General features: G+C 42.4%; 1 protein-coding gene across 1 annotated transcript in view; it reads left to right on the top strand.

Moving 5' to 3' along the window:
- SPRED2 (sprouty related EVH1 domain containing 2) overlaps positions 1–3,528 on the top strand; it is a 66,461-nt gene extending 62,933 nt beyond the window's left edge. Inside the window, exon 6 of the mRNA XM_065631200.1 lies at positions 185–3,528. Within this exon, the coding sequence (XP_065487272.1) occupies positions 185–835 (651 nt within the window). The 3' untranslated portion in view covers positions 836–3,528. The remainder of the gene's footprint in view (positions 1–184) is intronic.
- Positions 3,529–13,274: the final 9,746 nt, after the last annotated feature.

The following is a 13,274-nucleotide window of genomic DNA, read 5'->3' as shown; positions in this document are numbered from 1 at the left end:
GTTGATATAAAACTGTGATTATGTTGTACCGTGCACACACAGACCCTTGTAGGTGTGTGACAGTTCCTGAGCCAAAGGCTCAGACTCTGTGGTGGGTCACTAAGCAAGGAGACAGTGATTGCTGATAGCAAAGTGAGCTTATTTATCTTTTCTCACTCTCCCATCTCTGTCCCTACTTCCACAGTCAGTAGCACGATCCTACCGGCACGTCAACTTTCCAGACGATGATGAGGAGATAGTGCGCATCAATCCTCGGGAAAAGATTTGGATGACTGGATACGAGGACTATCGCCATGCCCCAGCAAGAGGAAAGAACTTTGATCCTGATGACATGGACTCCTACGTACGTTTTGCCAAAAGTGAGGCCTCAAAACATGAATACACTTATCCTTACGTAGACAACTCGGACTTTGACCTGGGTGAAGATATCAAGGGTGCTGTGATAAAGACTCAACCTGTCAAATTCAAGCCCAGGCGGAAGGAAGATGGTGAGAGGTCACGGTGCGTGTACTGCAGGGACATGTTCAACCACGAGGAGAACAAACGGGGTCAATGCCAGGATGCTCCAGACCGCGTCAAGACTTGCATCCATCGAGTGAGCTGTATGTGGTGCGCAGACACTATGCTCTATCACTGTATGTCCGATCCAGAAGGAGACTATACAGATCCTTGCTCGTGCGACACCAGTGATGAAATGTTTTGCCTCCGGTGGATGGCCCTTATTGCCTTGTCTTTCATTGCTCCATGTATGTGCTGTTACTTGCCGCTTCGGGCTTGTTACCACTGTGGGGTCATGTGCAGGTGCTGTGGTGGAAAACACAAAGCTGCTGGATGACTACAGATGCATTCAAAGTGTTATGTTTTTCCTGTAGTTCGAGGAACACGTTGGTTTTGGAGCATTGAGATCACTCATTTTGATGCAGCCACTGTGCCCAGCAGCATCCAGGAAACCGCCAGGTCGGATCACTTCACATGTGGTCGTCTGGGCCTCACACTGCATTGATTTGCTCATCAAGTGTTCTAACTAACTAACCTACAGCATAGACTTTTGTATTATTAATCTGTAATCAAAACAGACTGTCTTGTACATGTTTTGTTTTGGGGTTTTTTTCAGTTAAAATGAGTTTGAGAAAAGAACTGCTTCAAATGGTGGTGGATTGTAGAACATCTCCAGGTTGTGTCCGTCTTGCCTCGGCTTGTGTGGTACCACCAGTGCGTCAGCAAGCTTTGGCATTTCTAGAAACGGGGTGGTGTAGTGAATGAAATCTCACTTGGAAGATATTTTAACTTGCCGTCAAGTTATTGTGTGTGTATAGAAGGTATGCTAGTAACAAACTTGTACCACAACACAGTATTTCTGTTGCTGGTTTTCTTTGGGTTTTTTGTTCTGTTTTCCAAAGCCAAAATAGCCATCTAAGCTGCAGTTTCTCTTCTAGAGTCCATCGTCATTTCCTTCAGCAAACAAATTATTTCTCTGTTCACAAATCTCTGTGAACAGAAAGCAAGGCTCAGTTACCATAGTCACATAACCATTGAGAATCTAGTAGTTCTCCTTACCTGTAATCATTTCAGACCACTACTTGAAAGGGAAACTTCAATTTTAGGGTTTTCTTTTTTCCCTAAATAACATTGGAAAAATAAAACTGTTTTCAGAGTTTTACCCCAAAGAAAGGGAACTTCTTCATTAGCCAGCCATGTAATGATCTGTGAATAAAACACTAAGGTTCCAGATGAGGAAAATTGTTGTTATGCAAAGAATTACTAACAATGCAATGTCAAAAGCACTATTATGGCAATTCTGGGGAAATGCTGCATTAAGTGGTGGGTTATATGGAAAATCGTGTTTGTTTGTTTGTTTTCTGTACAATACATGAGCATGAGAACATACACGTCCATGGTAGAAACTACATTTAGCAATCTAAACAGATACTTAAAATCAAGAGCCAGGATGTTGACCACCACTTCCATTTCCTGACCTGCAGTCCCAGTCCTCCAGATGCTTACATACGTCTTGACGTATTGTGCGTGCAACTGGCATTTCTGTGAGTCTGTGTGTAGGATTAAGCATGTGAGTCTTTGCAGGAGCCAGACCGAAGCATCTCCCTGGCTTTTCCCTCCCCAGTTCACCACCCAGATTTGTCAAGTGGATGTATAAGGTGCATACAGCAGGATAAGATTACTTTAATTTTTTTTTTTTTTTAATGTCATGTTGTCTTGTGTACAAGGCTTGTAATTAGCTTGGAAAAAGAGTATTTTTCTAATATATTACAAGGAATAGCCAAATAATTTTTATTAAAAAAAAATTATTTAGCGCAGTGAATTCTAACTAGCATAGTACAATCTGAATACTTTGAGGCAGCTAGGGATTGGCTTGTCAAAGCTGGCACTGCTGTTCCTGCCATAATTTCTTTCTGCAGTAAATTGCCAGTGGGCGCATGTCCTTTCCCTCCCTCTATTGCACATTGACATCAGTCTTAAAAGAGAGGAATTTTTTTTTTTAATTAATTTGCCAAATAAATGTAAAAGGAACGCTTGCCATTCTTTCTTGGTGGAATGTCCCAACAGTTCCTCTGAGAGTTAATCACAGCTTTTTAGTCGACCATGATTTAAGTATGCAACGTGCTTATACACTATAGAGTTTGGTAGGCTTAATTCGTAGCAGTTGCTGGGGATTTTTTGGTTGGGGAAAAAAAAAAAAGAATGATAATGGAAAAGGGATGGAGTATTACACTCTGGGTGATGTGTCTTGGTTTGCTGAATGAAATATAAATATTTTGTGCCTAATAGCAGTTGACAAATCTCTCAATGGTGTCTAGTAAACATCAAGCCAGCCTCGAAAAAAAAAAAAAAAATTAATGGAACAACCTTTTTCTTTAATTTCTGTTCTCAAAGTTGTTTCATATAAACAAACATCTGTAAGATCTTCTCTCTATAAAGCACAACACTACAAAAAGATCTTACAGCTTTTTGTCCGGTCTTGAAGTGCCCCTATTTATTTAAGTAAAATAGACATACTCCAAGCCTTTCTGTATGTCTGGAAATGAAAGTTGTTGGGGTTTTGTTGGTTTTGTTTTGTTTGTTTTGGTTTGGGTTTTTTTAAATCCCTCTTTTTAAATTTTTTTTTCTCCCCTTCCTCCCTCTTCTCTTGGGTTTTTGTAATACTTGTAGATTTTGCTGCGTGTGTCATTTGGTTTGTGAAGGCAGTGGTGTAAGGGCACAATGATAGAAATAGGTGGTTTTTTGTAAATATTCCTCCTTAATTTCCACACTGCTGCTGAACAGTGTGTAGCATTCTCCCAGTCAGCTTTGCAATACTGACATCAATCATTTGAGAGAAATTATTCAGATTTTATTTTTGTATCTCTGGTAACAAAACATTAACCAAATTATTTTTTTTCTGTTCTGGAAAGTTTTTTGTTTGGTTGTTTTTTTTTTTTCCAAGCTATTGCTCACGTTAACAAATTAAAGTGCCTGAAGCCTCATCATTATTGTATCTATATACTAAAAGTTAAAACCCTGTTGTATTGATTTTTATAAGCCTTTTTACCTCTGTGTAAAAAAAAAAAAAAAAAAATATATATATACAAGTGTATGATGTACATTTTAGTTCTTAACTTCTTTTTTTATTGTTTCTAATATGTATGATCAGTGTAGCTATTGCTTTAAAATGTACCATGTAAATATAAATACATCATATCAAAATGACACCGTTTATTGTTATTCAGCTGGCTGGAAAATGAGGGGAAGATGAAATGGTGTGAGGAAACACAAAGCCATAACCGGAGCCACCACCCCAAGACCTCGGGGTTTCTGAGGAAAAAAATTCATCTATTTTATGTTTTTCAGTGGCAAATGCTGCTAGCCTCAGGCTAATGCAGCAGGGAGCGTGGGAGCAGGTGTATTTTCGAGTGGTTTTTAGGTGTTTTTCAGGTATTTTGCACGTTTTGGGGTAGGACGCCCCCAGGGCAGCCCGGCCCACTGGCACTGTGCCCCAGGAGGCCCCGGCGGCCATGACAGCGGCCAAGCTTCCTGTCCTGCTCTCCTTTCTCTTCTCCCTGGGCCCTCGTTCCACGGGCTGCTTTGGGCTGGGCTAAATACAGCAAAGGGACGTTTTTATTTTGTTTTGTTTTGCCCAAGCAGAGCAACCCCAAAGAAGAAGAGGACAGCAGAGGGAAAGGCCAGCAGACGTGGCCGCTGAGCGAGGGCCGCCTCGCGTTTTGAGGGCGCGCGGTGGGAGCTTGCGGGGCTGGCCAGAGGCCAGTGCCGCTGAGGAGAGACATCTGGAGTGGCTGGCACTGCCGTCCCCACTCAGAGAGGTTTAACGTTGAAGATGGAAGAGGAATAACCCAGTTAAAACGGACACCTGGCTGTGCCCAACCGACTGGGGAAACTGCAGGAAAACCGGTGAGTACATCTGAATTTTTACAGTTAATTCCAGTTGGGAGCTGGTCAGGCCACCACCATGCACTTCTGAAAAGCCCAGATTTAGTTTTTCTGTAGGTAAGTGATAATGCATACAACCAGGGCAATAACACAACCAAGCCGTTGCTCTTTTATTCTTTGTGTTGCTGCTTTTCCACTGCTGAATAATGAAGCTTCCTTGAGCACCATGTAAGAGGGGATGCAAAGAACATATACACCAAACTATACATGTCCTCAGATGAAGGGTTTTCTCTCCGCAACAGTGGTGCCTTGTGTCATGTTCACCCACCCAGCACACGGAGTGACGTGCCAGTTGCATAAATAACCTCCATGGTTTAATTTGTGACAGCTCTGCTGAGATCCTGACTCCATGTTTGCTTTTTATTCGTTTGTATTTGCATTCATGTATTTCTAGAAATACTACATGCTCATATAAACAGATTTCTGTTTACATTTGTTAAACAAGTGTATATTAGTTATAAATCTAAAAAGACTTAGCAGACCTCACAAGAAACATGCGCTATGGTCAGGTGTTGCATTCTGGAGGACTCTTTGCACACAGAAGCTGTCAGTCTGTTGGTGTTGGCTCCATCCATGGCAAAGCCAAGGGCAAAGTGACTCTGACAGCCTCTTGCTTATGGTTCATCATACTCTCTTGACTAATTATGATGACTTCAGGCCTGTCCCCTTGGATTCAGCTTGTCCCACAGAAGGCCTGGCTAAGCCATGTATCTTCTTGCAGCCTGCAATGTGCTCTTGCTTTCATCTGTGAATCAAAGAGGTTGCTTATTCCCAGAGATTTCTAAACTGGACCCATAAATGGTACATTTAGTTCCTGGATCCGTGGAAAATGTGAGCACCACCAAGCTACAGGGCACTATGAAAGGCAACCAGGTTTCTGCAGCCTGATCAATGCTGGGATCCAAGGCTTGCTCCTGCTGTTCATCTGGGATGGGAACTGGCCTTTTGGCAGGAGGCAATCACAGACATGCAAGCTTGCAACTGTATGAAACAAGGTTGAATTTTTTCTGGATTTAAAACAATACTATTTAGCTACAAATTATATTTTAGAATAATCTCCTTTCACCTGGGCTGAGTTTTGGGTGTTGCCACATGCACCTCAGCATTTCATAGCAAAGAGACTTGGCACCCAACGTGCTGCTACCATTGCGTGGATCAGAACTGTTCTCCCAGGGTCTCCTTTCCCCACACTGGCAGCAGGAGCAGTGCAGAACCAGGAGAGGGTTTTCTTGGCTGTGCTCGCTCAGGAAATCTGCAAATAGTTTGAACAAGCCTCTCCTCATAAAAGCCAGGAATTACAGAGGGAATGGAGGACAACTGCAAGGATCTCTCCATCTACAACAGCTCTGTTTTCCTGCAAGGCACAAAAATAATAGCCAAATACTTCTTAGGAGTGACTGCAGCTGCCCAGCGTTACCTTCAGGTGCAGAATTTTTGCATGAGGAGGGTTTGTCCAGCCTTCTTTAATCGCTCAGTAATAAGAAGTTTTTCTCTCTCTGCTCAGAGAGCTGAAGTCTAAACAGGCAAGACTGACATCCCTGTTGTGAAAATGAGTAAGGCCAAGGGAGTTTGGATGACTTGTGTCATGTCATATTGGGAATTTGTGGCACAGTCTGGCCTGGAGTATCCTGAGCACAAGTCCACCGTCATCTTCATGCAAAGCCCATCTCTCCTGTCACTCTGAAGATTAACGGGGAGGTTTGGGCTCTTACAGGAGCCTTGCTGCATGGAGCACAAACCAAACCAACAGGGCCCAGTCAGCAAGGAATGTGTAAATCTCCTTTTTTCTGCTAATTCCGCTTAGAAATGCAAATTGGGAGTAACCGTCAGGTCGCTTGGAAACAAGAGATATCACTGCATGTGTTCCCAATGCTTTCCGCAGGCAGAGCTTGGCTTCTCATGCAGACCAAGTGCAGCCCTTTTTCACAAAACATTTGGGAGCGAGCTCGCAGCACCAGCAACTGGAAATGCTTCCCTTCCTGCAGCACACGATGCTGGATGAGTTAACATCCCCCTGACACCTTGTCCTTTTCCAGGATGTTCAGCCTTCTGGTATTTTCTTAACATTTTGAATTAGGCAATTAAATTCCTTAGTATCTTGTTGGCATACATGGAAATAAATAGAAAAATGCTTGGCTTCCACCCAGAGACAAGATATTTAAATGGTGGAAAGTATGTGTGTATTTTTGGGGTGGTGTTCTTAGATCTCTACAAATATTTCTAGTTGCTTCCCAGTCCTCATGCACAACCATCCCATGCCATTCATCTCATTCCCTCATTCCCCATTTGTAAATTCATTTAGGAAGAGCTGACAGACTTTGGTTTGGCTTCTGCTAGATTTCAAGCCTGCTGCCTAATGTTGTGTGAGACAGGATCTCACGGCAGCTCGCTGGGTGGCTGTAAAGAGAAAGATTTCCAAGGACTGTAACACAACCCATCTCTCTGCATGAGCAATCACAGCTCCATGCACTGATGTGTACTCTGAGGTGGCAAGGAAAGTACAAAGTCACTTCCAGACTTAGTATATTCATGTAATGACCTAAGGAGTCACTGATGTTAAGAATACGAATCATTGCACGGGGGACCTAGAAATAATGCATACTTTGCGATGGTTAAGACATTACCAAGTCATACGCAGCACAAAACTTCATTCTTATCGAGAATTCTTAATTATATAGAGACTGTAATATGAACTGACATTTATTTTTCTGCATTTTCTAAGGTTAAGTCATGATGAGTTGCAGAATTGGCCTCCGCCTGTTTTAAGGCAACTGGCAGGACTAGTATCGGGCTTACCACATCAAGCAAGCTTTTTTCTGATTTTCACACTCTTAATTTCTCTGTTTCAGTGTTGTGCCAATGTTAGCTTATTAACTGTTCAATCTCTTGATGTGAGATTTCAATCTTATAAAAAAAGAACAGGGACAGGGAAATTGTCAGTCCAAACAGTGAGATCCTTGATGGTGAAGTATCAAGTCTGATATGTTCTCAGATGTACCCTGTCTTCTAATCTGAGATTTCCGGTATTCAGATTATGTTTAGCTCTGACCCGATTCAGAAACTAAAAGCTCAGACACTTCTAAAATTCAAAGCATTAAAGTCTTTGTGCCCTTGAGGGCCATTTCCAGCCTTAAAAGCCCAGTTCCAGAACTATGGAAGTCAAGTGATTTCACTTTAAAAGTGCTTACTCTTTACAACTTCCTGAGAACAATGATAAAAGCCAGGTTAGAAAGTATAACTTTCAACCACATTTTGCGAAAGTGCTGGCCACAACTTAAAACGGAGAGCATTTTGATGTGCACAGCCAAAAGCAGCAGCACTCTGCTGGTTTTGTTCATGAGTCTGAACATTGCAAAATTCAAACTCCAATAAATTTTTTTCAGAAAACTCTGAGCAGCTAAAAAAGACAGAGTAAAATCTAGGACTAAATGCAGATGCAGGATGTACGTTTCATCCTGGATATGAAATATAAGTAGAAATACAGTCCTTTTTTTTTTTTTTTTTTTTTGAGGAGTACCTAAAATAAGCTCCGAGGGTCATAGTGATATATTGATACGGAGCCTGATGCTCAAGCTGAGGTACCCTCAGCAGTTTCCACGTGTTCATGCCAGGAAGGGCAGATGGTTTGTGCCTCTGAGAGGAGCATCCAGACCAACACTGCAGGTCAGGCTGCCAAGCAGGAAATGTATATATGCATATGTATGTGTGTGTGCCTGTGTGTATCCTTTTGGAGTAGAAATCTGAAATTACTAACATGAGCGAAAAACCCAAGTGATAGTTACCCTTTAAATAGATAAATACACAGGTGAAACTCCAGCTGTGTGGCTGACCCTCGTGGCTTGGCAACAATGAATGGGGTTTTCTGTGCAGTGGCCCCAAGTATTGAGTATCACTGCACGATCTCTCTGTTCGCTTAGTGAATAGACCTCAGTGAATGTCTTCATCTCGGGGAAAACCCCAGAACCCCATTAAGTGGTTGAGCCAGCCACAGAAATGGCAAGGCTTCCAAAGTGGAAAGAGAAATAGCAATAAGATGAAGCAGGGACATGTATTCTGCTCGGAGGAGTATCTGCTTTGCTGGGACTTGGGAGTCACATGGAGAAACCCTGGGCATCTCAGTGAGTAGGAAAGCTTGTGCATTCATTCATCTGTCTGAAATAGAAGAGTTTGGTGCTAACTGTTTGGCCAGAGCAAGGCAGCGTTTGCAATGATGCCAGTACCACTGTTTAGATATGGTGTCTGCCGCAGGGCTGAGACATCGTTGTATTAATACTTCTACGTGTAGCCAGAAGTGCCACAGGCCTGGAGCAGGCTACTGGGTGAGCAGAGTCCTCACAACCCTGTCTTTGCAGAGAGGTTTGAAGGGCCGTAATGTGTCAGAGAGGTAGCAAGAAATACCACACACGTTTAATTTCAAAACTCTAGCACCCATCACAGATGCAGTGAACAGATTTCAATCAAATGAACTCATTCCAGCATCAGGTAGAAGACTGGAAAAGAATAGCCCATTCAATGCCAGGAGATGGCATTCCCCAGTTCCCTGGGGTGAAGTCCTGACTCCGCTTAAGTCAGTGTCAAAAACCCCATACGCTTAAGAGAAGCCACGATTTGTCTCCTGGGACCTGCAGGGTTTGGATACCAGTATCTCAAGATATGGCACCCAAAGTATCCCCTTCTCTGGCAACTCCCTGTGGTAAACTTTCCACAGTCTTCTCCTTCCCCTGTTTTCCTAAGAAGACACTAGGGACAATGACAGTGTAAGTCCATTAAAAGGAATTTATTATCCTACACAGTGCTCCATAATTCTGTCTTTAAAGGGCTGTGTTTGAAATGGGAGCCACTTTCTGCTCCTGCAAAATTACAAGTAGGTGAGTGAGGAGCAAGAACTTCCTGCTGACAGCTGAGGAGGGTCTTTGTGGGACCCCAGCGTCACTGGCTTTAACCTTAGCTGGCCACCTTTTTTCTGTGCCCAGTTGCCAACTTTTTTATTCACTTCGACCTCCATAAACCAGCTTGGAAAGCCAAAAAAAAAACATCTAGAAGGAGTAAGCAGTTTTGACTTAAAAAGTGACAAATTGGCAGGGACAATCTCTCAGCCATCTTTGGCTCATTTTTGACAACTTGCAGGTTTTCGAGCTGGCAGTAATTCTTTCCAATATTAGGTTGAATTTCCAATCAAAGATTAAGAGGCTGAAAGGATGCCTATGTACTAACATACATGAGAAAAAGGTCCTGTAACAGAGAAGCACCTCTGAGAGGACTGTTTTCAAACCCACTCACATCCATAATGTTTTAAGAGCTGTCACCATCAGAGAACATTTTATGGCCAGTTCCTGAAGGAAGTGGTTATAAAGATGTGGCATAAAGAGCAGAACATCCAGGTGCTGAGCAGAGAGCTTTTGAAAAAGCAAATGCGTGATACTTTTTTCTAACCAGAACAACTGCTGTTTGTGACCATGTGAACTCTGAGCTACAAGAAAATGTCTTTGGGGTTCGTCAGGCTGATCTCCTGTCTCTAACCACAGCCTGTACCAGATACTTCAAAGGGAAAGAATACAAGAAACTCTGTATTGGAATCATCTGCTAGTAGAGGAAATGTCTTCCCAACATGAGACAATTTGTCACAGATTTACCCCCTCAAACAGAGAAGTTTATGTGCTTCTTTAAAATAAAAATCTAATAGAATGTCACAGAGTTTATTCATTAAGCATAACAAATTTTTGTTCGAAATGTATTTGATTTCTCTGAAGTACCATCACAACCCTTCTACCGTTTTCTCTGGATATTTTTCTAGTGCTCAAGTTATAGTCTGAGTTTTTTTCCCAGCCAGGTTTTTATACAGATAGCCCTGCAAATGTGATGATGTTCAGGAGCTGCAGCACTATAGCAGCCATTTTGCAAATGCCAGTGTCTCTTCCTCCAAATCCTTCTCCTGGCAAGCGTTCTTAATCCCCTTTTATGGATTCTTTAACCTTAATTTGCTTATCGTTGAGATGATATTGTGTTCTTATTGTTGTACAGTTTCTCTGAAGTCTCATATGTGTCAAAAGACACAAAATAGATAGAAGATATGAGGCAGGTAGTGAAAAGACAGCAAATTTATTGTTTTGTTTGTTTGTCAGATTGCTGACATTGATCTGGATTTATAATATTTGTTTTCTGGGACTCAGATACTTTCAAAGACGGCTGTGCTGTAGCTGTGAATATAAATGAGGATGAACTGGGTGTCTGAAATAAAGGTGTAAAGTCCGTATTTAGGCTCCTAAGTACAAGTGGCTTTGCTCTGAGAGGTGTTGAATGTCTTCATTTTTTTCCTGAAACCCATGAGATTTCCTAGATGGGTAGATGCAAAACAGAAAGCTTCTGCAGCCCGAGTTGCTATCACAGTCTATTTAAGGGTCATCTATTTGGTCTTAGTCACAACTAACACAAGTGAAAGACCTTTGCTTAAAACAAGGCCTGGCCAGGTAGGTAATTCAGCCAAATAGTAGAAACTTACTGGTTCTGATGCAGAAACTGATTGGTTGATGTTTGGAGCCTAATTTGAGACTTCTAATTTGATTGTTTAGCAGTTGTTGATTGTATCATCATGAACTACAGATGATCAGCATCTCTGGAAATCAGGCCACAGATTGCTGAAAATAGTAGGTATGGGGTTTTTAAAGATGTGGATCCTAAGGCTCTGCGCCTCATTGAATTTAATCACAGCTTGGAGCAAAAAAACACACACAAATTCAACTTTGGCTTGGTTTCTAACAGATTTGAACTTGCATCATTAATCTTCTGCTGGTCCTACTCCTGTAATGGTTCTTGAACCACATGGCCAGTGGAAACCAAACTGAGGTCTTGAAGAAACTAATTTCCTAAAGGCTTCATAAAACCAGGCAGCTGAATAAAATGGAGAGCTGTGAGTGCTCTTGCTGAGGTGAAGCAAAGTGTGAGCTCATCCCTGATTAGACACCAGGAAAACAACATGGGAAAAGCCCTGTTATGAATGCCCTCCCTGTGGGTAAACCCTCAGCTGGCAGTCATGCCCTACTGGACACTAAACATCCACCCCACAACAGCAACTTTGCTTTCACATCATACCTCTCTCTTAAACAGCCAGTCATGCTCAGACACATCCCTTGGAAACCAAGCGCTGTTGTTTTCATCGCTTGCGGAATACTTGTTTTAACATATACCAGTGATATCTAGGAGGGAAGTGACATGTTTTCCCAATCAGGGCAAAGAAATGTGTCAAGTAATGCCCTGGGTTTTTTCATTCTGGCTCTAGCTGCTAAAGGGTCTGCCTCACAATTTGCTAATTCAGTTGTCAGTGTTGGCTGTATCTCTGAAGGGCTGTAGGTAGATGATTTGCTGCTTTTTTTGTTGTTAGCAGATTGAAGTCTGCTTTTACATTTTTTTCTCACTTGTGCATCAATGTGAGTACCTTTCCATCTACAAAATTAAATTATTGTAGCAGGAAAGTCAATTATTCCAAGAGATTCCTTTGGGCTTTTACTTGCATGATGGCAGAGATTCCTGGCTCCAAAAGGCTTAAAATATCTGGGTCTTGCTAATAATGACAACCCAAAGGGAATAGTCCAGCTGACTGTATGTAGGCCAGACTTAATCAATTAACACACTAAGATAATGACATACCAGCTTATAGAGCCTCCTAAATATGAGCACATGTGAAGACAGCCACCAGCCACACGGAGTCTGATGGCTTCACCAATTAAACATCATGGAACTGCCAATATTTAGGTCTGGGATTTCCAGAAGGCGACACTGAGATAGAGAGCAACAGCGATTTCTGAAGAAATGTGTATCTTTCCATGCTAATATCTAAACCCAAACCATGGCTCAGGGGACACTGATACCAGAAACAAACATCTTCCAGCTGTGGTTGCAAACCAATACCTGTTGGAGTTGTTGAGCTGAAGTCAATGGGACCATTCCTCCATACATCTTTGCAGAACAGGGTCCAGCGTACAGAAACGTCACTCACTTTGGAAGTTTCAGTTGTACGAGTCTCCGTTTTGTTCATGCTCATGTGAGCTGAAGTTTGCATAACAGCTCTTTAAAAAGTGGGCCTCAAAATGTCAAAGGGAGCCCCCTTTCATGTAAAAGATGAAAGCCACGTTGTCTTGGCTGAATTCCAGCATCTATCCTTGTGTGTTCGAGCGGATGATGGAGGTTTTCTTGTGATGGCTCCTGAACCGGCTGCCCTTTTACAGCCAATAAAGCTAAGTTGATTTGCCTTGATTTTGCTGTGGGCTAAATTGGGTACAAAGGGGTTACAGTAAACTCTTAATTGGTGGCTGCTTGAATGTGTGTGTGAGCCCTTAGTTCACCCATCTGTACGATGAGGGCAAAAGAGAGGTCCCTCACTTTTTGACTCTTTTGTTTAATCTGGTTTTATTGTAAGATCCTCCAGGCAGAGATTGTTACCACATGGTTGCACATTTTCTGCTAGCATGGGGACCCTGGTCCCAGTGGTAAACAACATCCTTCAACAGTTACTCTCGCGTGAGTAAAATATGACCGGCAGAGTGATCAGAGTCATTTATCAAATAACCCACAGCTCCACCCGCATACAGCTCCCCCAGATGAATCCTGAGGTTAATTAAAAGAATCTAAAGAATGGCAGGGTTAGGATGATTTTGGTTGAGCGCTGAACATTCATGTATCCTCACAAGCTCTCCGTGCTGTTCCTCCAGGCTGGGGGTTTTGCATGGTTCCGGGCCAGTCACCGAAAGACCAGGGCTAAGTTTCTAGCCACTTTGCATGAGCTATGCCAAACTACAGGTTTAAATATTCGTTGCATTCTTCACATGCCAAATCAT

Source organism: Caloenas nicobarica, chromosome 3 (assembly GCF_036013445.1).
Source record: "Caloenas nicobarica isolate bCalNic1 chromosome 3, bCalNic1.hap1, whole genome shotgun sequence".
NCBI lineage: Eukaryota > Metazoa > Chordata > Aves > Columbiformes > Columbidae > Caloenas > Caloenas nicobarica.
The sequence above is the reverse complement of the archived record's forward strand: the minus strand, read 5'-3'. Positions and strand labels throughout refer to the sequence as shown.